Source organism: Cyclopterus lumpus, chromosome 24, assembly GCF_009769545.1.
Source record: "Cyclopterus lumpus isolate fCycLum1 chromosome 24, fCycLum1.pri, whole genome shotgun sequence".
NCBI lineage: Eukaryota > Metazoa > Chordata > Actinopteri > Perciformes > Cyclopteridae > Cyclopterus > Cyclopterus lumpus.
This window is the reverse complement of record NC_046989.1, coordinates 4,378,126-4,402,232: the sequence shown is the minus strand read 5'-3', so window position 1 is coordinate 4,402,232 and position 24,107 is coordinate 4,378,126. Positions and strand designations below refer to the sequence as shown.

Genomic DNA, 24,107 nt, shown 5'->3' with positions numbered 1-24,107 from the left:
TAAGAAAGAATCAGAAAGTCTCAAACGCAATAACGAGCAATTACGCCCCACACACACACGCACAAGCACACACACACACACACACACACACACACACACACACACTGCTGTGAAACATATGGCCGTATCACTATTTCATATTGTCTTTCACAGCCAAAATTGGTGTGTGCGCGAGGGGATGACTGGTACAGTTACACTCCGGCCTGGTGAGCCTTTGGTCTGGAGGCTGAGACGGAGTCCTAGACGTCTGTCTTATCGGCCCTTTTTTTGGTTTAAAGAACGTGGGATCCTGAAAACGTCCAATTTAACGTAATGAATGTAATGATGTTAAGCGAAGGTTTCCAAGAAGCCCTTATTTCAACCCAGCTGAGTAAATGATCTCAATGACTTGTCTTCTCCAATAGGTGTAGACATATGGAAACGTGAACAGGAGAAGAAGAAAAGATGAGATATAGGGTCTCGATGAGGGTCGCAACCATAGACTGTATTACATATGGGTGGTGAGGTCACCCGTGGGTGTCCGTAGAGCCGTTGTAAAGCTCAAAGTGGACGACATAGTCAGACTATAAAAACGGGCAAAGAGGTGACTCAGCAGAGGACACCTGAGACGTCACCCACCTGTCACTAAATGTGGCCACGCATAACTTTAAGCCTCTATATCATTTTCAGCAGGAGAGTTTTATAACAACTCACCATCCAGTTCTTGGGAATATTAGCTTTAGACACCAAAACCTAAGCCATGTTTATTTTTTGCTGTAAAATTGAGCATTTTAAGATAAAGCTTCATGGAGATTGGCTCGTGTTTGAAGCCTGCCTCAAGTGGCCGTTTGAGGAACTGCAGGTCTTTTTTGGCACCTCAGCGTCGGAAGGAAGAGCATCGGTGTCCCGGCGGGCGCTCTGATTGGATCGTTAGCGCGACGGTGACACCTCAGCACTCACGCTGGCAGTGACGACGAACCTCTCCACGTCTTTTTCCATCTCTACCTTCTAATTCACATTCAGGGTGCGATCCTCAACACCGTCACAAGCTCGGACTTCTTAATAGTACAAATAAAAAGCCTGAGCTAGTTTTTTTTATCTGGTGCAACACATGCACACACACACACACACACACACACACACACACACACACAACTAGCGCTGTAGCAGGCTGCTCGGCTCTCGGGGTCTCCACCAGGGATAGTTATAGCTGCCCATTAGCGGCTGCTCCGAGCCCAATGGAGAAACTGGGTCAGAACTGTGAGAGAGATAAAGTACGTCGTATCCTCCGTCTCTCTGATCCACGAAGACCGACGCACACACCAAACGTAACGGAATACACAACAATAAAAGTTTTTATATAATAGCCCTGGTTATGTGTCCCCTCATCCTTTAGCCCCCCCGTCGGGGGCGCTCCACATCCTGTTTTTCAGCCCATAATGCGTTCTATGTTTACGCCTCTGTCGTCGTTGTTGTTGTTTGCATTCATCCGATGTAGCAAATGACTAATAAAAGAGCTGGGTTCAACAGCCCCCTTTTGCCTCGCATGTCATTTTTGAGGAGTTTCAACCGCGCTGAATGGCCTCCATTGACAAAGAGCTTCAGCTACGCGAGCCAAGTGCTTCACAAGGGTTCATATTCATCACACACACACACACACACACACACACACACACACACACAGATGGTATCGGAGCCGCCATGCGAGGCCAATGCCCCCGCTCGGTGGGAGCAGTGTTGGAGTTCAGCGTTGCGCTCAAGGACATTTCCAAACGCTAGCAGGCGGAGCTGGAAAACTGAGCTCACGTAACCGACGTGTGAGTGAAGCTCAGAGCTCGTAGCCGAGCATCCCGTTAGCCGACTTTCCAACGCCGTATCGACCGACCCGGCCGGGACGCGTGGCGGACGGTCATATTGTATCGACGACCGAATGATATTGGTTATGATATTGACGGGCTTTACAGCGTTGATAGCCGCTACAGTTAGATACGCATTGTGTTGGCGAGTGAATGGATATTTCGAGGTCAATTTTGTTCCGGTCAATTCGTTAGCCCATGTCTCTTTCAGGTGCCTTTTTTAAAAAGGGCATTCTGGGAAGGTTACCTGACAAAAGGTTACAGAGACGTATTGTAGACACCTATAAGAAAAAAGTTGACGCTATATTTAGAATATTCCACTGGTTTTCGTTGCCCTTTCCGATGGGGAACCTGAACGCCGCTATCCAGGCTGTTCTGCAGAGCCGGCAGACGGCTTTGGCAAAAACAGTAATTAGAACACAAAAAGTTGCCTTGATTGTTTTTTTTGTTGTTTTTTTTTGCGATATTTGGTGAATCTGACACTTTAAAAAACACAAAGGAAAAAACATCTCCACGGGTTAAGTCAAAGGAGTCTGGTGGCTTTGCAGAGAGCAGCGATGACGGCTTCAGTTCGGAAAAAAAAAAGGTTTTATTCAAAAGCCGATCCTTTTGAATAATTGGGCCTTTCTTTAAGTCTTTTGCGGCTTCCCCCCAGTCCATAGAAGTACATCGCCGGTACATCTGTCTGCTTCTCCGACTCTGGATAAAAAGGAATCCCATACGACGCCACTTTCCGAACCCCCTGAAGCAGAAAGCCCCACACAAGTTGGTTGTTATCGCGTGAAACAGACACAACCCTCCGATATAGCTTCTCTGACACCTGTTGCATATTTTGCATATAAATGAGCGTCTTTGCACGAGGAGAAATTGTGCAGCGACGGATGATTGCTAGGTAATAGCCTTTTTCCCTCGGGGAGGGGGGGGGGGGGGGGGGGGGGGGGGGGGGGGAGAATTCAGTTTGCCAATGTCCGGATGTCAATTTAGAGAAGCGATTGCGACAACGGCCGAGTGATGGATAACAATCGGTTACAATTTGGTGGGAAATGACATCGGCAAAACACATGACAGCGGAGTCTCTTGTCCGAGGTTAAAAAAATATATAAAAATCCACGCTGATTAGACCCCCGACGACGACGACGACGACGATGATGATCTTTCACACGGCTCATCTCACTTTTTTTTTAAAAATCATTGCGACGCCGGTGCAGATTTTAGATGGAGCGAGGAGCTTCGAGACCGAGCGGCTTTATGGTCGCCGTCTCCAAAAAAGGGAAAGAAAGAAAGAACAAATTTATGGTTTAATGTGCGCCGTCGTGTCTCTCCATTTGTCAACAGAAGGAAACATAACAAGGGGATCCCACCAGAGGTAACGTTGATTACACTGGTGAGGTTAGTGCTGCGGAAGAGGACTGTCTTTGTGTTTAGGGGGGGGGTTGTACTAGCACTACATGAGATTACATCAGCGCCATCATCATGACAAACTGCATGTCCATAATTAGTTTTAATGGTTTCGCATTACAAATATCTGATGAGAGATCCCAGAGATGCTTGGTGCAACGCTGTGTGACGACCAGCGCCTGAGACGTTTATGATTTATTTGATATACCTTATTGGTAACCCAAAGATGGTGATGTTCTTTCCCTCTATCTAGGTTCTTCCTCAAGGACACGTACCCCCCCCCCCCCCCGCCCCCCCGCGGGATCACATACGAGCACTCCGACTGGGGTGTGATCTCACTATTCACAGGCCAATCTGCCGTCCCTGTTATATTGTGACGCTGCCAAGCTGTGCACATGACGCCCACATTCACAGCCACACTGTGTTTTTAGTTGTTTTTTTTTTGGTCGTTCTCGCAGTGAAATAAAAAAAAAGAAAAAAAGAAACATAACATATTTGCAAAGGTTCATACAGCATTCTGTGGATACTCGTCGAGTCTCAGCCGTCACAGAGATGCGAGGCGCTCGTTTGTTTGCCAGTCGGCGTCCCCCCGTGTGTGTAAAAACGCGCATATCAATGATGCTATATTAATACCGGGGTGCAGCGATGGTCTTGCCGTGCTCCTCGGCTGCACGGTCGTCCTACAACGACGGTCGCAACGAATGACAACGTTGCGCAACTCATAAAAAGGGAAAAGCAGTCGTGCTCAAACTCCCAGCATGATGGTGATGTCAGGGTACAGCCAAGGAATGATGCAGCCGCATGGCAATTAACCAGCTTTCATTAATATACGAGCAAAACATCCCTTTCACGTGTACTGTTTCTGCATCCACATACAGTACAGCAGGTATTGGCATTTAAACATATATATTCTATTATCAGCAACTTTTTTTTTTTGGTGCTATTTTAGAGGTCATCTTGCCATTTTGCACACAAGAGCCAGAGACACGTGTCACTAAACCTGGACCAGGTCGCCCCCTAGTGGTGTAAATCCATAGAGCGTGTTCAGTTGAAGATATCATTTGGGGTTTCAAGGACAATTTAGTCAAATTGTAATGTTTCTTGTGAAAAATCCACGCTGTCTGTTGTTCTAGCACAATACTGTCCCAAGATATATAAGTTAATCTGCACCAGCGGACCAAATAAAGTTCTTAACCATATTTAAGTTCTTGTAATTGTTTTAATGCGCCATTTGTAACCGCACCAGTGAAAGGGCAACTCCTTCACACATGAATTCCTCCCCGTCGGCCCGGCTTGTGGACAAAAGAGCTCGTTGTTAAATAATCGGCAGATAACTTTCGAGGGGAGAAATGAAACTCAAAATCAGATCAAAAGCAGCTGTTAACCAGAAGCTCAAGTTTTATAACCCCGTCCTATCCCAAGAGAGAATAATGCTGTGAAGGTTTTTGGGAGATTTGCTTTCGGATAAAAAAAGAAACATGACATTACATATACGTTAAAAAAATGTATTTCAATTTATGTGACAATAAACAATAAACGTACTTCTCTGGTTTCTTCCATCGTCGATATAAATAATATATAGGAATTCTTAATTTAGTTGATGCAGCCCTTTAATACTGGGGAAATTATTATTATTATAAATGTTTTTATCCTTTCACACATGCAAGGATTCAAAGCCATGGAAATAAAGGAAAAAAATACCAAGAGTGTACAGTATCAACAAACACATCACAAACAAAGAGTTATTTCACTTTTTTAAATATATATATTTTTAAATAAATGTCTCACCTTCGGCCTTTCGTCCAAGATCTGCTGGCGGATGTCCGTGTGCTTCTCCAGTAGTCTCTCATGTCTTTTACTCTGAGCGTCTTCCAACTACACACACACACACACACACACACACACACACACACACACATCGTGAAAATGCACGTTTTAATTATTATATTACCAGCATATTAAATGGCACCCTATGGCATCCTCTCTTACCCGTTTGATGTACTGCACCACCTCGTTGACAAACGATCTGTTGATCTCCAACTTCTCTCTGAGGGGCAGAGTGTTCACCATCAGATAAATCCTCAGTGTTTAGTGCCACCTGGTGGCCGTTACACATATAACACCCTTCAAACGACTGTTGGTGTTATTCAGATACTCACTCCTCCGTCACATTCTTGTCTTTGGACTTGGCTTCGTTGATCTTCTCTTGCCTTTTCTTGTCCATTTTCTTCTTGAGGTCCTTCTTTTCTCTGCGGACGGAGAGAGAGAGGAAGAGAGAGAGACGGAGAGGGGGATGGAAAACGTGGGAGAGGAAATGTTTGCGTTGGCGTGAACACGCTGAACGCAGTCTTACTTCTCACAGATGTCTCGGATCTTTTTAAGCTGAGCACTCTGACACTCCTCCGCTATGGCGGTCAGCTTCTCCACCAGCTAGAGAGAGAGAGAGAGAGAGACAGAGAGAGAGAGAGATAATCTTAATTTGACACAAATAACTAGTTAATCTTAGTTTTCTTTAGACAGGTAGTCGTTCTTTATGCTTTTCTTTTCATGCAGAACCACTTATTTTCTAGAAAATAATGAGCACGTCTGTGGTTTATCACAAGATTTTAAGTCAGAGTGCAACAATACGGGCGGGGTCTCAGTGGGTCCGAGATAAATGATAAAAATGTTTTAAAGTTTTAAATTAAGTGCAACAAAAAAACAACTTTCAGATCGGGAAAACAAAAAAACAATCTTGTTGTCTTTTGCTTGAATGAACCGTTAGAACACCTGAGCTGTGCTCACTGGGCCGGTGTACCGGAGCAGAACACAATCATCTTTCCACACATCCAACAGAACATGTGCACAGGCAGCAGCATGATGGCTAAAGGTGTGTGTGTGTGTGTGTGTGTGTGTGTGTGTGTTAGTCATTAGTCTGTGAGCCTGAGGACCGTCAGCACTTCTCATCCAGTCAAACTCCTGCATGTGTGTCAGTGAGTGTTAAATCAACATTTAAAAGCTTTTGCCAACTAATTATTTTTCTGCATACAGACCAGGCTGCATTAATATTATATCTTATTATTTGTTAGAATTAAGTTCCCAGTGGTGGCTGCAGAGGATTGTTTACAACTTGATTAGCGACTTTAACGTTTCAATTAAATCCAGAGCATTTTATTTTGAAAGTCCGAAAATTTAAAATGTATTGTATTCCAAAGACAAAAAATAAGACAAAAAATAAATAAAATAACTGGTGTTATAAACTCTGGAAAAGGGCATATAAGGAAATGAGTGTGTGTGTGTGTGTGTGTGCGTGTGTGTGTGAGCACCTGCTTGATGTGTTCCCGTTTCTGGTACTTCTCGCTGTAGTACTGTTCCTGGCGAAGTGTGAGCAGCTGCTGCTGCTGCTGCTCCTTCAGCTCCGCCAGCCTCTGGCCGTACTCCTGATCCAGGTCACACAGCTCCTGGTCCAGGGTCGACAGGGAGTGCTCGGACCGACTGGAGACACACACACACACACACACACACACACACACACACACACACACACACACACACACACACACACACAGCACTTATCTGTTACCTTGAAGTCACGTGGTTGACATGTGCTAACTGTGTTATGCAGTGGCCCTCTGAGGGGACGGTAATCTCGGCTGTGAGGACTGATTCTTCAGTGTGTGATGGAGTCCTGAGGGTCCTGAACGAGTCCCCTACCGGGTCTTTCTCATTCTACACACAGCTCAGCCTTCCCTGCTGGGTTTGGGGTTGTATTCAAAAGGGAAGGATGTGTTGTGTGTTTCTGTAGATGGAGAAAGAAAGGAATGAAGGAGGAAAGGAGGGGAAGGACATGTATTTCACCATTATATATATATATATATATATATATATATATATATATATATATATAATAGAATACAATATATAATATATATATATATATAATATATATTATAATATATTTCACCATTATATACTGTATATATATATATATATATATATATTAGAATACAGTATATAATATATATACATAATATAAATTATTATATATTTCACCATTATATACTGTATATATATATACATACACACGTATATATATATATATTTGTATATATATATATTAGAATATGTATGTATATATATATATTAGAATACAGTATATAATATATATATTTCACCATTATATACTGTATATATATATATATATATATACATACACATGTATATATATATTTGTATATATATATATGTTAGAATATGAATGTATATATATTTTATATATATATTAGAGTATATATATATATATTATATATATTAGAATATATTTCACCATTATATATATATATATATATTAGAATATGTATGTATATATATTATATATATATATATATTAGAATATATAATATATATATTATATATATTAGAATATATTTCACCATTATATATATATATACACGTATATATATTTGTGTGTATATATTTGTGTATATATATACATATATATATATATATGTATATATATACTGTCAGCTACAGTTACAATGTCTCTCTTATTGTCGTAAAGGCTCATGAAAAACCTTCTCTTCTCGTTCATCATGTAGTTTAAATGTGTATTGCTAAATGCAATTGTGCTGGAAATATAGCGTCTAAATTTGACTTTGAGTTGTGTCGATGTGTTTTTTTTCGGGGGGGGGGGGTGCATTTTCTTTGCAGATGGGAAATCCAGCGGCGAAGAGCTCAACTGACAGCAGGACATGTTTGAGGAGGAGGTGGAGGAGAAGAAGAAGAGGAGGGCTACCTACCTTTTCTTACCGTCTCGTTTGTGGCTCTTCTGCATGGCAGAGCGCCGCCGCTGGTGCTGGCCCTGCAGCTCGGACACGCGGGCCGTGTGCTCCTTGATCTGCTCGCCGGTCTTGCGGTGGTGCTTCCGGACCAGCTCCTTCATCTCCTTGTACTGCTTCCTCTGCTCCCGGACGAAGCCCTTCTGCTGCTTCAGCTCCTCCACCGTCTGACCCTCCAACTCTAACGGCAGGGCAATGAGGAGCCACGGAGGAGGGGGGAAAGGTGAAACCAAAGTTAAATTAAATTACATATAAATATATATATACATTATAAATATACACAATATATATATATGTATATATATAAATAAATATTATATATATATATATTTATATATATATATATACATTATATTTATATGTATATATATATATACACATACATATATATATAAATTTATATATATTTATATATATATATACATATTATATATACACACACATTATATATATTATATATACATATATATATATACATTTATATATATTTATATATATATACATATTATATATATACACACACATTATACATACACATTATATATATAAATATATATATTATATATACATTATATATATATGTGTGTATATATATATATATATATATATATATATATATATATGTATATATAAATATATATATATATATACATACATACATATACTTATATATATAAATATACAGTATTTAAATTGTGGATATGGAAAACATATAAGCTGCAGAGATCAGCAGATTTAGAAGTTGCATTGGAGTGATGGATGTAATGACAACGTCGTCAGGTGTCATATATGTACTATATGAAATTTTTTTTAAAATTTGTTGTTGTGAATTTCCTTTGTGTGGATAAACATTGGTCGTTTCCGGTAAACCGTGATGATCTTTAAAAAGTACAATTCGTACGCACGATTACACATTTTATTATGCTATCTAAATTATTTATACGGTGATGAATGCTCTTAATTATAAACTCAGAAAAGCACTTTTGTCGAACTCGACAGCAATTAAAATACGCTGTGATAAATCACATCTGCGGGGATGGCTCCCTCCATTAAAATCCGATGTTTGGTTTTTCGTTGCATGAAATATGCTGCGTGGCAAACACAAGTTTATGATGCTTAAGTGTTTTGTTCAGCAAGACAACCTGAACGCCACTGGTGATGAATGAACAAGTAAACAGCAGATGTTATATTCCATAATCAAACTACAACACGGTTACACAAGCGCCAGTATACACACACAGGATGACGTTGTTCATCTCATTCAGCAACGGCCTTTTTAAGACACTTTAAAATGCACAAGAGGTGGAGCCACTAAGGTAGAAGACCTTACCGGTGAGGACACTATGAATGATGTCTTCAGTCTTCACTGGTGGCTTCAATGGGCCTGGTTATCAAAAAACAAGTTCAACATGTATTTTTAATATATATTAATCATCAAATTTAGAGCCAAACAACATGAGCTACAGGTTAACACATATTTTCTTTTTTTTTGGTGTGTTATCATTAGAATCTACATTGGCGGATAAACATGCAACATGTAAGATGTCAATATTAAACTGTGCATAATGTATCATCTCAGAGGATAATCTGCATATTTTTTCTTATGGAACCAAAACAATAACATTTGAAGTTTCAACATGATTGACGTTGGGAGTGGTGATCCGCACGGTACCTGCAGACGGGGGCTGGTGGCCGACCAGCGACGGGGGTTTCGGGGCGATGATGGGCGTGTAGCTCAGCCCGTTCTCCGCGGGCAGCGCCGCCCTCGGGTCCACCTTCGACTCGGAGGGGGCGTCGCTTCCTGCCTCCGCCTGTCCGCCACATGAGAGCATTTTTAAATACCGTGAGAAAGCACACAAACAGCAACATACATGTATAATAAAACCTCACATTTCAGGTGAAAAAAATAAAAAAATAAATATAAATATGATATACTGCAAATCCACTCCTTCAAGAGCTTGCTACAGTGTTTAAAATGCATGCACCAAAGAGGGAGAAAAGGTCTCCTCTGTTCCCACGAGTCAGTTGCAGTACCTGCAGCCTGTAGATGTATCTTTGGTAACCCACTCTCAACATTGCGGATCTTAATTTCCCCGAGGCTGCGCTGAAATACCGCAAAAAACACTTATCTCTGAAGCGTGAACGCAATTATAAATAATCTTGTTGTCCCCGTCGCTCCGGACAGATCCCCTCTGCCTTCTATCGCTCCGCTCTGAATTCATCCCCCCTTCCCCCCTGCCTTTTCCACGCCCCGGGCCACTGTTTGTTGCCATGGTCACGGCATGAAAACAGCGCCCCGGGCGGCCAACCTCGCGGGTCAGCTGGCAAAATCAGATAAAAGGAAGCCCTCCAGGAACAATCTCTTCTTCTTCTACTTCTTCTTTTCTTGGATATTTTTTAAATGTGAAAAGTAGTTTGAGATTCTGATATAAGTGCATCATGGGAAGTAATGAAGGGCCTTTGCAGAGGTGGCATCCCCACATCGAATAGGTCTTCAAATCCTCGTTGCCCTTTGAGTTAAAAAACATGTTTAGCACTGACGGCTATGTCACTGTTAGACTGTCAAGAAAAGAGATAGCCGCCATATTTATTAGAAATGTACCACACTGGGTCAAACTAAAAGATTATTTATTGCAGCTGTAATAACAAGAAAAGTTATTTCACCATACAATCTGTCACCCAAACAGTCTTTTTGGATGGCAGAAAGGTCAACCAGTGGACAAGAACACCAGACTAGAAGACAACAAGTAGACAAGAACACCAGACTAGAAGACAACAAGTAGACAAGAACACCAGACTAGAAGACAACAAGTAGACAAGAACACCAGACTAGAAGACAACAAGTAGACAAGAACACCAGACTAGAAGACAACAAGTAGACAAGAACACCAGACTAGAAGACAACCAGAGGACAAGAACACCAGACTAGAAGACAACAAGTAGACAAGAACATCAGACTAGAAGACAACCAGTGGACAAGAACACCAGACTAGAAGACAACAAGTAGACAAGAACACCAGACTAGAAGACAACCAGAGGACAAGAAAACCAGACTAGAAGACAACAAGTAGACAAGAACACCAGACTAGAAGACAACCAGAGGACAAGAACACCAGACTAGAAGACAACAAGTAGACAAGAACATCAGACTAGAAGACAACCAGTGGACAAGAACACCAGACTAGAAGACAACCAGAGGACAAGAAAACCAGACTAGAAGACAACCAGTGGACAAGAACACCAGACTAGAAGACAACCAGTGGACAAGAAAACCAGACTAGAAGACAACAAGTAGACAAGAACACCAGACTAGAAGACAACCAGAGGACAAGAACACCAGACTAGAAGACAACCAGAGGACAAGAACACCAGACTAGAAGACAACCAGAGGACAAGAAAACCAGACTAGAAGACAACAAGTAGACAAGAACACCAGACTAGAAGACAACCAGAGGACAAGAACACCAGACTAGAAGACAACAAGTAGACAAGAACATCAGACTAGAAGACAACCAGTGGACAAGAACACCAGACTAGAAGACAACCAGTGGACAAGAACACCAGACTAGAAGACAACCAGAGGACAAGAACACCAGACTAGAAGACAACCAGTGGACAAGAACACCAGACTAGAAGACAACCAGAGGACAAGAACACCAGACTAGAAGACAACAAGTAGACAAGAACACCAGACTAGAAGACAACCAGAGGACAAGAACACCAGACTAGAAGACAACCAGTGGACAAGAACACCAGACTAGAAGACAACCAGAGGACAAGAACACCAGACTAGAAGACAACAAGTAGACAAGAACACCAGACTAGAAGACAACCAGTGGACAAGAACACCAGACTAGAAGACAACCAGAGGACAAGAACACCAGACTAGAAGACAACCAGTGGACAAGAACACTAGACTAGAAGACAACCAGAGGACAAGAACACCAGACTAGAAGACAACCAGTGGACAAGAACACCAGACTAGAAGACAACCAGAGGACAAGAACACCAGACTAGAAGACAACCAGTGGACAAGAACACCAGACTAGAAGACAACCAGAGGACAAGAACACCAGACTAGAAGACAACCAGTGGACAAGAACACCAGACTAGAAGACAACCAGAGGACAAGAACACCAGACTAGAAGACAACCAGAGGACAAGAACACCAGACTAGAAGACAACCAGAGGACAAGAACACCAGACTAGAAGACAACAAGTAGACAAGAACATCAGACTAGAAGACAACCAGAGGACAAGAACACCAGACTAGAAGACAACAAGTAGACAAGAACATCAGACTAGAAGACAACCAGTGGACAAGAACACCAGACTAGAAGACAACCAGAGGACAATAACACCAGACTAGAAGACAACCAGTGGACAAGAAAACCAGACTAGAAGACAACAAGTAGACAAGAACACCAGACTAGAAGACAACCAGAGGACAAGAACACCAGACTAGAAGACAACCAGTGGACAAGAACACCAGACTAGAAGACAACCAGAGGACAATAACACCAGACTAGAAGACAACCAGTGGACAAGAAAACCAGACTAGAAGACAACAAGTAGACAAGAACACCAGACTAGAAGACAACCAGTGGACAAGAACACCAGACTAGAAGACAACCAGAGGACAAGAACACCAGACTAGAAGACAACAAGTAGACAAGAACACCAGACTAGAAGACAACCAGAGGACAAGAACACCAGACTAGAAGACAAGCAGAGGACAATAACACTAGACTAGAAGACAACCAGTGGACAATAACACTAGACTAGAAGACAACAAGTAGACAAGAACACCAGACTAGAAGACAACCAGTGGACAAGAACACTAGACTAGAAGACAACCAGTGGACAAGAACACCAGACTAGAAGACAACCAGAGGACAAGAACACTAGACTAGAAGACAACCAGTGGACAAGAACACCAGACTAGAAGACAACCAGTGGACAAGAACACCAGACTAGAAGACAACAAGTAGACAAGAACACCAGACTAGAAGACAACCAGAGGACAAGAACACCAGACTAGAAGACAACCAGAGGACAAGAACACTAGACTAGAAGACAACCAGAGGACAATAACACCAGACTAGAAGACAACCAGAGGACAATAACACTAGACTAGAAGACAACCAGTGGACAAGAACACCAGACTAGAAGACAACCAGTGGACAAGAACACCAGACTAGAAGACAACCAGAGGACAAGAACACCAGACTAGAAGACAACCAGTGGACAAGAACACTAGACTAGAAGACAACCAGAGGACAAGAACACCAGACTAGAAGACAACCAGTGGACAAGAACACTAGACTAGAAGACAACCAGAGGACAAGAACACCAGACTAGAAGACAACCAGTGGACAAGAACACCAGACTAGAAGACAACCAGAGGACAAGAACACCAGACTAGAAGACAACCAGTGGACAAGAACACTAGACTAGAAGACAACCAGAGGACAAGAACACCAGACTAGAAGACAACCAGTGGACAAGAACACCAGACTAGAAGACAACCAGAGGACAAGAACACCAGACTAGAAGACAACCAGTGGACAAGAACACTAGACTAGAAGACAACCAGAGGACAAGAACACCAGACTAGAAGACAACCAGTGGACAAGAACACCAGACTAGAAGACAACAAGTAGACAAGAACACCAGACTAGAAGACAACCAGTGGACAAGAACACCAGACTAGAAGACAACCAGAGGACAAGAACACCAGACTAGAAGACAACAAGTAGACAATAACACCAGACTAGAAGACAACCAGTGGACAAGAACACCAGACTAGAAGACAACCAGAGGACAAGAAGGATGGAGAGCTGGAGGAGGCTGCAGCTGATGCTCAACATCAGTAGTGACCTCTTCCTCCACTTCCCTCCATCCCTCACCTCCCTCCTCCATCTCCCTCCCTTCCCCAAACTGGTATCATCTCCAATTAGTCCTCATCATGTTGGGTTTCCCCAAAGAAATAATTAAAAATAAACAATCAAATCAAGGTTCTATATTCCCGTCTCTTTGATCAAATGTATATAGAGTATTAATACTAATTGTATGACATGATGGTGACTTTAAAGGAAAAGTTCTGGGAGCTGTTTACATTGCAACTCCAAACAAGACGTATCTATCGCAGATGTGATGGAAACAAGCTTTGTTTTAAAGTGTGGTGGAATTAAGAAAACCTCATCATTATGTTTCCTCCTAGATTGCATCTTAATAGAGTTTTACTGAAGAAGGAAGGGGGGGGGGGGTCCATCGTCTCAATCTGCCCACCATATGGTTTCATTTCTAAACCGGTCAGCTCCGGATTGCGAGGCGAGTGGCCAGCAGCCTGAGGGTCCGCCGCTCATCGGTGGCACAACGCTTTCCACACATAAGAAACAAAACAGATACGACACAGCATACGTGATGGAGAGAAGGACGCACACACACACACACACACACACACACACCTCTTTGTCACCCTCCTCCTCTCCTCCCTCCTCCAGAGTGAGCGCAGCCAGCTGATTGGCCCTCTGCTCCATCAGGTTGACGTAGCGGATGGGATTGGATAAGGCTTCGATGACGTCTGAGGAACAGGAAGGAAAGGACCCCGAACATGAAGCGTTTTCTTTATTTGTTTTGTTTTTGTGTACACACACACACACACACACACACACACACACACACACGTTCAAACCCGACCCACCTGCGAACGTGTCCGGGACGTAGTCCTTCACTTCCACGTACACGAACAGAGTCGGCAACGTCAGGGACTGGTTCTTCTCGTTCCTCATGCTGATGTAGTGGTAGCCTGCAGAGTCAGAAATAACTCCACCTTTAATCTCCTGCAAAGCTTCTCTTTTCTGTCCTCTCGTGTTTTAGATTAAGATTTAAATGCTTATATGACTTTTCATATCTCCTCGAAACCAAAACGCTGTCACCTGGACGGATGGCTGACACGGGGATGATCCGGTGGCCGATGAACTTCCCTCCTTCTTCAAACACGGCGATCCTCAATGAAGCAAGTGTGGGCAGAACGACCTGAAGGGAAACGTGTAGGATGCACTCATTAGCATATTAAAATGACAGCTTTTTAAAAGGAAATATGGAGGCTTTTAGAGGGCGGAGAACACATGTCTGACCTTCTTGAAGACGATGGCCTCTTCCTCCCACACGGGGTTGATGGCGTTGCCTTGAGACGTCTTGGTCTTGAAGGCCTTCCTCTTGGTGTCCACCGGCAGGCCGAACATGTCGATCTCCACGTACGTGCCCACTTTCTTATCGGACAGGAACTGGCCTGAGATGATCTGGAGGGAGGGAAATAAAAGAGAGAGAGAGAGGAAATATGGATCAGACACACAGAGAGGGGGAGAGAGAGAGAGAGAGAGAGAGAGAGAGAAAGAGAGAGCATAGAGAGAGAGAAACACATATTAAAATTAAAAGCAAAAGAGAGAGGAAATAAGGATCAGACACACAGAGAGGGGGAGAGAGAGAGAGAGAGAGAGAGAGAGAGAGAGAGAGAGAGAGAGAAAGAGAGAGCATAGAGAGAGAGAAACACATATTAAAATTAAAAGCAAAAGAGAGAGGAAATAAGGATCAGACACACAGAGAGGGAGAGGAAGAGAAAGGGAGAGAGCATAGAGAGAGAGAGAAAGAGAGAGAGAAAACATAGAGAGAGACAGAAAGAGTGAGAGAGCATAGAGAGAGAGAGACAGAAAGAAAGAGACAGAAAGAGAGAGAGAGCATAGAGAGAGACAGAAAGAGAGAGAGAGCATAGAGATACAAAAAGAGAGAGAGAGAGCATAGAGAGAGACAGAAAGAGAGAGAGAGAGGACATAGAGACAGAAAGAGAGAGAGAGCATAGAGATACAAAAAGAGAGAGAGAGAGCATAGTGAGAGACATAAAGAGAGAGAGAGAGAGAACATAGACAGAGACAGAAAGAGAGCGAGAGCATAGAGATGGACAGAAAGAGACACACACACACACACACACACACACACCTTCACGGACAGCGTGTTGGCCACGATGCCGTCCACGGTGCTCTCGGTGAACGGGTCAAAGTGTTTGTCCGGCCGCCTCATGAACTCCGGTTTGAGCCTGAAGCCGCACTTCCCGTTGTATTCGTACATGCCGAGGTTCAGCTGCATGGACAGGTCTGAGGAGCGAGACCTGGATCATCATCTATGTCTGTCTATCGTGCATTGAAGTCATAACAAGGGGATGAAAGGAATGACGGAGTTACACAACGAATGGCTTTAACCCCACCGATGGTTTGGAAGTTGAGCGCCACCAGCTGACAGCCGGCGTTCCAGAAGAGCTGAGGGTTGTAGTTGGAGGAGTCCACCCGGGTGCCTTTGGGGTAGATCCTGCTCAGCTGCAGCTTGTTGTACCTGAACGCAGCGCGTTGAGGAAGACGCCGCCGATGGCCAATCAGAGGAGAAGCAAGAAGAACTAAAAAGATCTAGTGACTAGAATCACTAACGCTTTATGTTATTAAGTCTCCTATTTATCTCGACCCGTGAGCATTAACCCTTAATGTTCTTAACGTTCCTCCAATCATCTCATCAGCGGTCTATTAACGTGGCGTCGGGAGAGAGTTTTGGCTCATAAAGACTAACAAGACCCGGGTACTCGTTGTCAAATATAAGGGGTGGCGACCCACGAATGTGTCGACCGCTTTACAACCGAGGGCCCCGCTGCAGAGAGGGGTATAGTTTATATTTAGAAATGATTTGAGACAACTTACATCATTTTTTTTAAGAAGGCAATGCAAAAAAAAAAATGCATGTTAACACCCTGACAGCAAGATTAATATACAAATTTAAAAAAAAGTATCCTTTCTGTCATCGTACGAAACAGATGGCAAATAATTGTTGATATTTTGGGTACTTTCATCCCAACCCTTCGACCCACTTATTATTATTTTATTAATTTTTAAAATGAATGTGTATATGCACGTCTGTGGACAATATGAGTGAAGCAGACGACCACGAGGAAAACAATATAGAAGCCGTGCGTGAATTTAAACGCGCACGTATTAATATATATATATATATTTTAAGAAGGATACTCCACAAACTCCACGGGACATTTGGTCAGTTGCTCCAACGCTTTGGTCTCCACGAAGGACGACATCTGGTAGCTGCGATTGATCTCTGGAGGGAGAGAGAGAGAGAGAGAGAGAGAGAGAGAGAGAGAGAGAGAGGAGGTGACATGTTGATCGAAGATTGAAAATCAATAAAACGGCTTTTATTAATGCACGAGCACACGTGTCACCAACAGAGAGTCAGACGTACTTTTTGAGGCCTCGAAGCTGTTGAACTTGACGGGCTGGATGTAGGTGACCAGGTTGGACATTTCCTCCGTGGCGAACGCCTCACTGCCCGCTGTACCCTGCACACACACACACACACACACACACACACACACACACACACACACACACACACACACACACACACACACACACACACACACACACAATGTTTTAAACAAAAGGGTTTAGATGCTTCCTTTTAGTCTCCTTGGACACTTGGACCCTTTCTAGATAGTTCCCTTATCCCCTTTCCCTCATCCCGTCCCTTCATTTTGATTTGGATAAAGAGCCTCTTTGATTCGACACGCCAGCAGAAATAAAATGCATTTCCCAGATATTTCCACTAGAGGGCAGCCTCTGCACACCGAACCTCACGTCTCCATTGTCACCTGGATTTGAACTGACTGCCATACGCACCTCATCCATGGAGCCCTTCTTGCAGTCGTCATCGTCGTCATCTTCATCCTCACTTTCCGCCTCCACCTCACCTGAAACACGACGAAGTGCACAAAGTTAAAGTAAATGCACATTAAAAAAAAGAGTATCTGGGATCAGTTGCCTCCATTACACCTCCAGCAAGAACCTTTAACACCGACTGGTCCCCGAGCCTCACCGAGGTGGAGCTGACCCGTCACCCTGAGCCCACATAACGAGGGACCTGCTGCCGATTTCCAACTGAATCGGAGGTCACGCCGACCGAGACACTGATCCCCGGCTGTTGCCAACGCCCCCCCCCCCCCCCCCCCCGAGGTCGTGCGCTGCATGACTCACCGATAGACTTTCTGCCCTGCGGCCTCAGGCTGAGCTCGGCGCCATCGGGATGCTGCGAGGAATCGGCCATCTCCTCTTTGGTCGACCCTGTGTGGAGGAGACAGAGGCATCACCAACGAAGCCGCTTCCTACCTCCACGACCCCTACGACCTCTACGAACCCTACGAGGTCAAACCAAAGCTTTCTGTTGGCTGTTGCCTTTAAGTGAACCAGGTTCAAGGATGTCAATCGACTGCATTTGATTTCTTTAACTGCACTTTTATTCTATTTCTTGCTTTTTAACTGTTTTTTTAATGTTTTAATGAATGTTCTTCATTCTCGCTTTATGTTTTGATGCTTTTAATGGTTTTATGTGAAGCACCTTGTTGTTGAAATGTGCTCTACAAGTAAACGGGCCTTGCCTCGCTATCATGCAGCACAGTATGTCACATGACTGTGCATTCTGTAGTTAATAATCATAATAATAATAATAATAACATGAATTGATGTACTTGTATAGTAATTATACAAAGTGCCTCATAACCAGGAAACAGTGAACACATGCCACATCAATCCAAGCGAATATTCCTATTAAAATCGATCCAAGCGACGGTCTTTTATTATCCGGCCGACACAATTCAGACAGAGGAGTTCATAGAAAGCGTTGCTCCATGCGGGTTGTCCTCAACACGCTTCGTGGTTTGTCCTTCACACTGAATTATCGCACCTCGTTAAACTGTCAAGCCGTATCAATGAATATGAATACGATCATTGATAACCCGGACATGTAGGCCATCTTGCCTGTGGAGGGCAGACTTATTATATTATTGTATGTTCCGCACATCTAAAACCTTCTGGCGACCAGTTCAAAAGGGTTAGAGAGCAACACTTGTGCTGCTTGGTTTCTCACAGCAGGGGGCAGTGCTGGTGTGTCAGTACTGGTGTGTGTCAGTGCTGGTGTGTCAGTGTGTCAGTGCTGGTGTGTCAGTACTGGTGTGTGTCAGTACTGGTGTGTCAGTACTGGTGTGTGTCAGTACTGGTGTGTCAGTGCTGGTGTGTCAGTACTGGTGTGTCAGTACTGGTGTGTCAGTACTGGTGTGTGTCAGTACTGGTGTGTCAGTGTGTCAGTGCTGGTGTGTCAGTACTGGTGTGTATCAGTACTGCTGTGTCAGTGTGTCAGGTCTGGTGTGTCAGTACTGGTGTGTGTCAGTATTGGTGTGTCATTACTGGTGTGTCAGTACTGGTGTGTCAGTGCTGGTGTGTCAGTACTGGTGTGTCAGTACTGGTGTGTCAGTGTGCCAGTACTGGTGTGTCAGTGTGCCAGTACTGGTGTGTCAGTACTGGTGTGTCAGTGCTGGTGTGTCAGTACTGGTGTGTCAGTGTGCCAGTACTGGTGTGTCAGTACTGGTGTGTGTCAGTACTAGTGTGTCAGTGTGTCAGTGCTGGTGTGTCAGTCCTGGTGTGTATCAGTACTGCTGTGTCAGTGTGTCAGGTCTGGTGTGTCAGTACTGGTGTGTGTCAGTATTGGTGTGTCAGTACTGGTGTGTGTCAGTACTAGTGTGTCAGTGTGTCAGTGATGGTGTGTCAGTCCTGGTGTGTATCAGTACTGCTGTGTCAGTGTGTCAGGTCTGGTGTGTCAGTACTGGTGTGTGTCAGTATTGGTGTGTCAGTACTGGTGTGTCAGTGCTGGTGTGTCAGTACTGGTGTGTGTCAGTACTGGTGTGTCATTACTGATGTGTCAGTGTGTCAGTGCTAGTGTGTCAGTCCTGGTGTGTCAGTGTGTCAGTACTGGTGTGTCAGTGTGTCAGTCCTGGTGTGTTAGTGCTGGTGTGTCAGTGCTGGTGTGTCAGTGCTGGTGTGTCAGTGCTGGTGTGTGCATGAAATCCTTTATCTACCAAACATGAATCAGTAAATAGAAGGAAAAAAATAGAAAATAGAAAAAGAAGAAGCATTCATGTTCACACACACACGCACACACACACGCGCACACACACACACACACACACACACACACACACACACACACGCACACACACACACACACACACACACACACACACACACTAAAAACCAGAGAGCAGCTGCGAAAATACATCTTGAGAAAAACCCCATAAACTGCGCTGCATAAAGGTCCAGCGGACAGTTATGGTGATAACGTACCGGACCCGGCGAGCTGGTGTTTAAGACGCCCCAGCGACCGGCGGCCAATAACACCGTCAGCTGATGGAGAGGGCCGTGAAAATGATCAACGGGAGGCCCCGGTTCAGCCCGGTGATTCAATTCCCGGACGCGATGGAGGCGCTGGTCCATAATACAGGCGGACCCCGACGGTCAGGCTGCTTTTTTTAAGCATCTGAAACCCTCATAAACTCTCCGGCCCCCCCCTGGTGAGACTCTCCGGCCCCCCTGGTGAGACTCTCCGGCCCCCCTGGTCAGACTCTCCGGCCCCCCTGGTGAGACTCTCCGGCCCCCCTGGTGAGACTCTCCAGCCCCCCTGGTCAGACTCTCCGGCCCCCCTGGTGAGACTCTCCAGCCCCCCTGGTCAGACTCTCCGGCCCCCCTGGTGAGACTCTCCGGCCCCCCTGGTGAGACTCTCCCCCCCCCCCCCCGGTTTGCGTACCTGCGCTGGGGGAGGACGGCTCGCACACGCTGGAGGAGTCGCTGTAGGTGTTGGACACCTGCTCCGACAGCTTCTTCTTGGCGCTGCCGTCCGTCTTGTGGTGTTTCTTCTTGTTCTTCACCAAGATCTTCCCCATCAGCTCCATCGGGCTCGGGAGGGGCATGCCGGACTCCAGCTGATCGTGGGGGGGGGGGGGGGGGGGGATCAAAGACAGAGGGTGTTCATGATGTAACGGCTCAAAGGTTTAGACTTTCAACACTAAAGCGTCCTGGGGTGTGTGTGTGTGTGTGTGTGTGTGTGTGTGTGTGTGTAAAACCCAAACATTCGCCCTCTCGAGGGAGCTGGCTGGAAGTCGGAAGATCTCTGATTTATTCATGGAGAATACTGCTTTTGGAGTGTTTAGAGATATTAATAATGCATTATGTGATGTTGCATAGGCGCACACACACACTCGCACACACACACACACACACACACGCGCACGCACACGAGTCCACAGCCAACAGAGTTTACAACTTATCAGCTACAAAACGAAACCTTAATTTCTAATTGAAATAAAAACTTTCTGGACTACTTTTACTTGTTTTTTTAATAAGCCGCGTTCCGGTGGGACGTGTTAGATAACAGAACCGGCCGGTTCAGCTCGACCCGTTAGACGGACTGTTCACTCGGATGGATTCAATTAAGCTCCCCGAATCCCCCGGACCGCTGGAGTGTAACTACGATGACTCAAGTGCCTCAGTTACGGTACTTGAGATGTATACTTGACACAACAATTGGCACATTTTTTATATGTAAAGTTGTTTGGCTCCAACTATGACAATAAAAGTCAAAATGATTCGGTAATAACATATTTAATGATAAAAACCCTCACAGGAGTCATGTTCTGCTTTCACTGAGCATTTAGACAATAACAATTCTGTATTCTACTGAAATTACATTTTAAATGCAGGACTTTGTTTGCCAATAATGCTTATTTGTTTACAAGTTAAAGCACTTTTATAATAATTCTTCTGTGTTTCAGTTGCATCCTGATTGTTTCTGGCCGCCTCCAGCAGACGATCAGGTCGTGGTTCACAGACTTGTTAAAGTACAGGGCTCAATAATAAGGATTGTCCGGAGTACAATGCGACTTGTAAATCCGGCAACTCAAGTGGCAAAAAAGAAAAAGAAGTAAACGCATCATTTGTTTCTGAGTTGATGAGTTTTTAATCATCCTGGAAACAGACGAATCTAAAGATGAAATTACTCAAATTATGATTAAACTGCTGTTATTTGATAACCTGGCTAATACAACTTGAGAAGGTGAATAATGTTGCAGCTAGAATAGAGTGTGATGCTGCATGCACAGCATTGCGTCTGTGATAGAGGGATTAAAGGTATATCAGAGAGCTCCAGCATCTTATACTATAAATCACATCTCGTCTTCCCCGCAGCTTAAAACTACGCCTCAACAAAACTGAACAAACTGCAAAAAAATATAATAAAATGTGCTTTATTTATTTAACAGTTATAATGAATCTGTTTTTTTGGGGGGCAAATGCAGCTTTTAATCAACTTAATGAATTCAGTAATGAGAGCCATATAACAAACAAAAACACATGTTCACGGGGGGAATCAAATTTTTAAGTAATTTCTATTTTTGTTTTGTTGGTTGTGAGGGGAGGGGGGGGGGGGGGGGGGGGGAGCGGACTGTTCTCAGTTTAATTGAAAAACAAACAAAAAAACATAAAAAATAAACTCTCCCCAGTCGCTCCCGTTCACCTCGACTGATGGTTTTGGTGGAGAAAAGAGACGTGGGGGGGGGGGGGTCGGGGTCGGGGTTGAATTTCTCATAAAACCCGTAATCCTCTTTATTCTCACCTGCGGCTAATCTGAGACCGATGCAGCCGCGCCACCCAATCGGCTGACATCCCATTCGATACGCTGAACACACGCATGTCTCGATGCCGGAGGGGCGTGGTTGTCATTGCGCTCACCTTTCCCAGGTATTATACACGCTCAGTGGTAGAAATCTGATTCCTCAACGGCACTTTCTCTCTCTCTTTCTCTCTCTCTCCATCCCTCGGTGTCAGTCTCCTCACATCTCTCTCCTCCTTTCCTCAGACACTCCATTCGAAAGGCAATCCAGTCAGAGGGCTGCTGGGAACTTAAGCTGCTCCGCAGTGTTATATCAACAGGGACAATGTGGGGGGGGGGGGTAATGTGTGCAGACCTGTCCAGACACCGTGAGAGTGTGCGCACGACCGGAGTTTGTGCGACAAGTGTCTGGCATTTGCCTCACGTAAGCGTCTGCGTCATCATCATCATCATCATTATCATCATCATCACTCACATAGAGAGAGAGAGAGAGAGGGAGAGAGAGAGACGCCCGTGGGAAGGAAAGAAAAAAGAGAGTTTGGCCACAAAGAGACAAAGCAAAGCTTTTGACTGGTAGCCATGGCAACAGAGGAGAGACAGATAAGACGCGTTAAGATTACGGCACAAAAAAAACCAACACACACACACACACTTCCCTTCCATCCTACGCGGCCACTCGATAACAGAGAGGTGGTGGTGCAGGGGAATGGCCGTTTCTGTGGCACGTAAATAGCCACAGGTGTGTGTGTGTGTGTGTGTGTGTGTGTGTGTGTGTGTGTGTGTGTGACTGAAGATGAGAATGAAAACTGGAGAGTCCAGGAGGCCAACCTGTAGCGTGCCAACAGTGACAGAAGCCAGGCACTGGAGGCCATGTCCATATGTTGGAGAGGGAGAGAGGACACAGACGCAGGGGAAAGAGCAGAGTGTGTGAGCAATATGAATGAACGGCTACATGTGTGTGTGTGTGTGTGCGTGTGTGTGTGTGTGTGTGTGTGTGTGTGTGTGTGTGTGTGTTGTATAGCCGGCCTGCAGTGTTCAAGGACACGTCTCTCGGTGCACTCATGTGTGTGATAATATCCGGTGAATCCCTCGCTGCTGGCCATGTCGCATGCATCCGTGTGTGTGTGTGTGTGTGTGTGTTGGAAAGAGAGGGAGGGAGGGAGAGAGAGGGAGAGAGAGAGAGACCACGCAAGTGTGAATGTATGTGTGAGCGAATGTGTGTTGGAGCCTCTTATGTACTCACAGAATATTTCTCCAGAGGTTCAGTCAGTAGCGCGTCTCCGAATATTGACCGGCAGTACTCTGCCATCTTAGCCTGCTGCTTCGGTCTGAACACAAGCAAACACACAGACACACACACGCACACACACACACACACACACACACACACACACACACGCACACACACACACACACACACACCACACACCATCATTGGTTTTGTTGACTGAATAACAAACAACAAAAAACGCACTGAATGCTACAATTAAAAAGCCCCAATCGGAGCAAC

General features: G+C 44.4%; 1 protein-coding gene across 1 annotated transcript in view; it reads right to left on the bottom strand.

Moving 5' to 3' along the window:
- The window catches only part of LOC117727721 (1-phosphatidylinositol 4,5-bisphosphate phosphodiesterase beta-1-like), a 38,717-nt gene that overhangs the window by 7,432 nt on the left and 7,178 nt on the right, over positions 1 to 24,107 (bottom strand). The window contains exons 5-24 of the mRNA XM_034528149.1: positions 23,841 to 23,925; positions 20,738 to 20,912; positions 18,139 to 18,225; positions 17,785 to 17,855; positions 17,348 to 17,444; positions 17,122 to 17,206; positions 16,317 to 16,441; positions 16,052 to 16,206; positions 15,193 to 15,357; positions 14,992 to 15,091; positions 14,757 to 14,861; positions 14,521 to 14,636; positions 9,723 to 9,861; positions 9,381 to 9,434; positions 8,012 to 8,231; positions 6,539 to 6,707; positions 5,587 to 5,663; positions 5,393 to 5,482; positions 5,223 to 5,280; positions 5,022 to 5,108 (exon numbers count right to left, since the gene is read on the bottom strand). Coding sequence (XP_034384040.1) covers positions 5,022 to 5,108; positions 5,223 to 5,280; positions 5,393 to 5,482; positions 5,587 to 5,663; positions 6,539 to 6,707; positions 8,012 to 8,231; positions 9,381 to 9,434; positions 9,723 to 9,861; positions 14,521 to 14,636; positions 14,757 to 14,861; positions 14,992 to 15,091; positions 15,193 to 15,357; positions 16,052 to 16,206; positions 16,317 to 16,441; positions 17,122 to 17,206; positions 17,348 to 17,444; positions 17,785 to 17,855; positions 18,139 to 18,225; positions 20,738 to 20,912; positions 23,841 to 23,925 — 2,260 coding nt within the window. The remainder of the gene's footprint in view (positions 1 to 5,021; positions 5,109 to 5,222; positions 5,281 to 5,392; positions 5,483 to 5,586; positions 5,664 to 6,538; positions 6,708 to 8,011; positions 8,232 to 9,380; positions 9,435 to 9,722; positions 9,862 to 14,520; positions 14,637 to 14,756; positions 14,862 to 14,991; positions 15,092 to 15,192; positions 15,358 to 16,051; positions 16,207 to 16,316; positions 16,442 to 17,121; positions 17,207 to 17,347; positions 17,445 to 17,784; positions 17,856 to 18,138; positions 18,226 to 20,737; positions 20,913 to 23,840; positions 23,926 to 24,107) is intronic.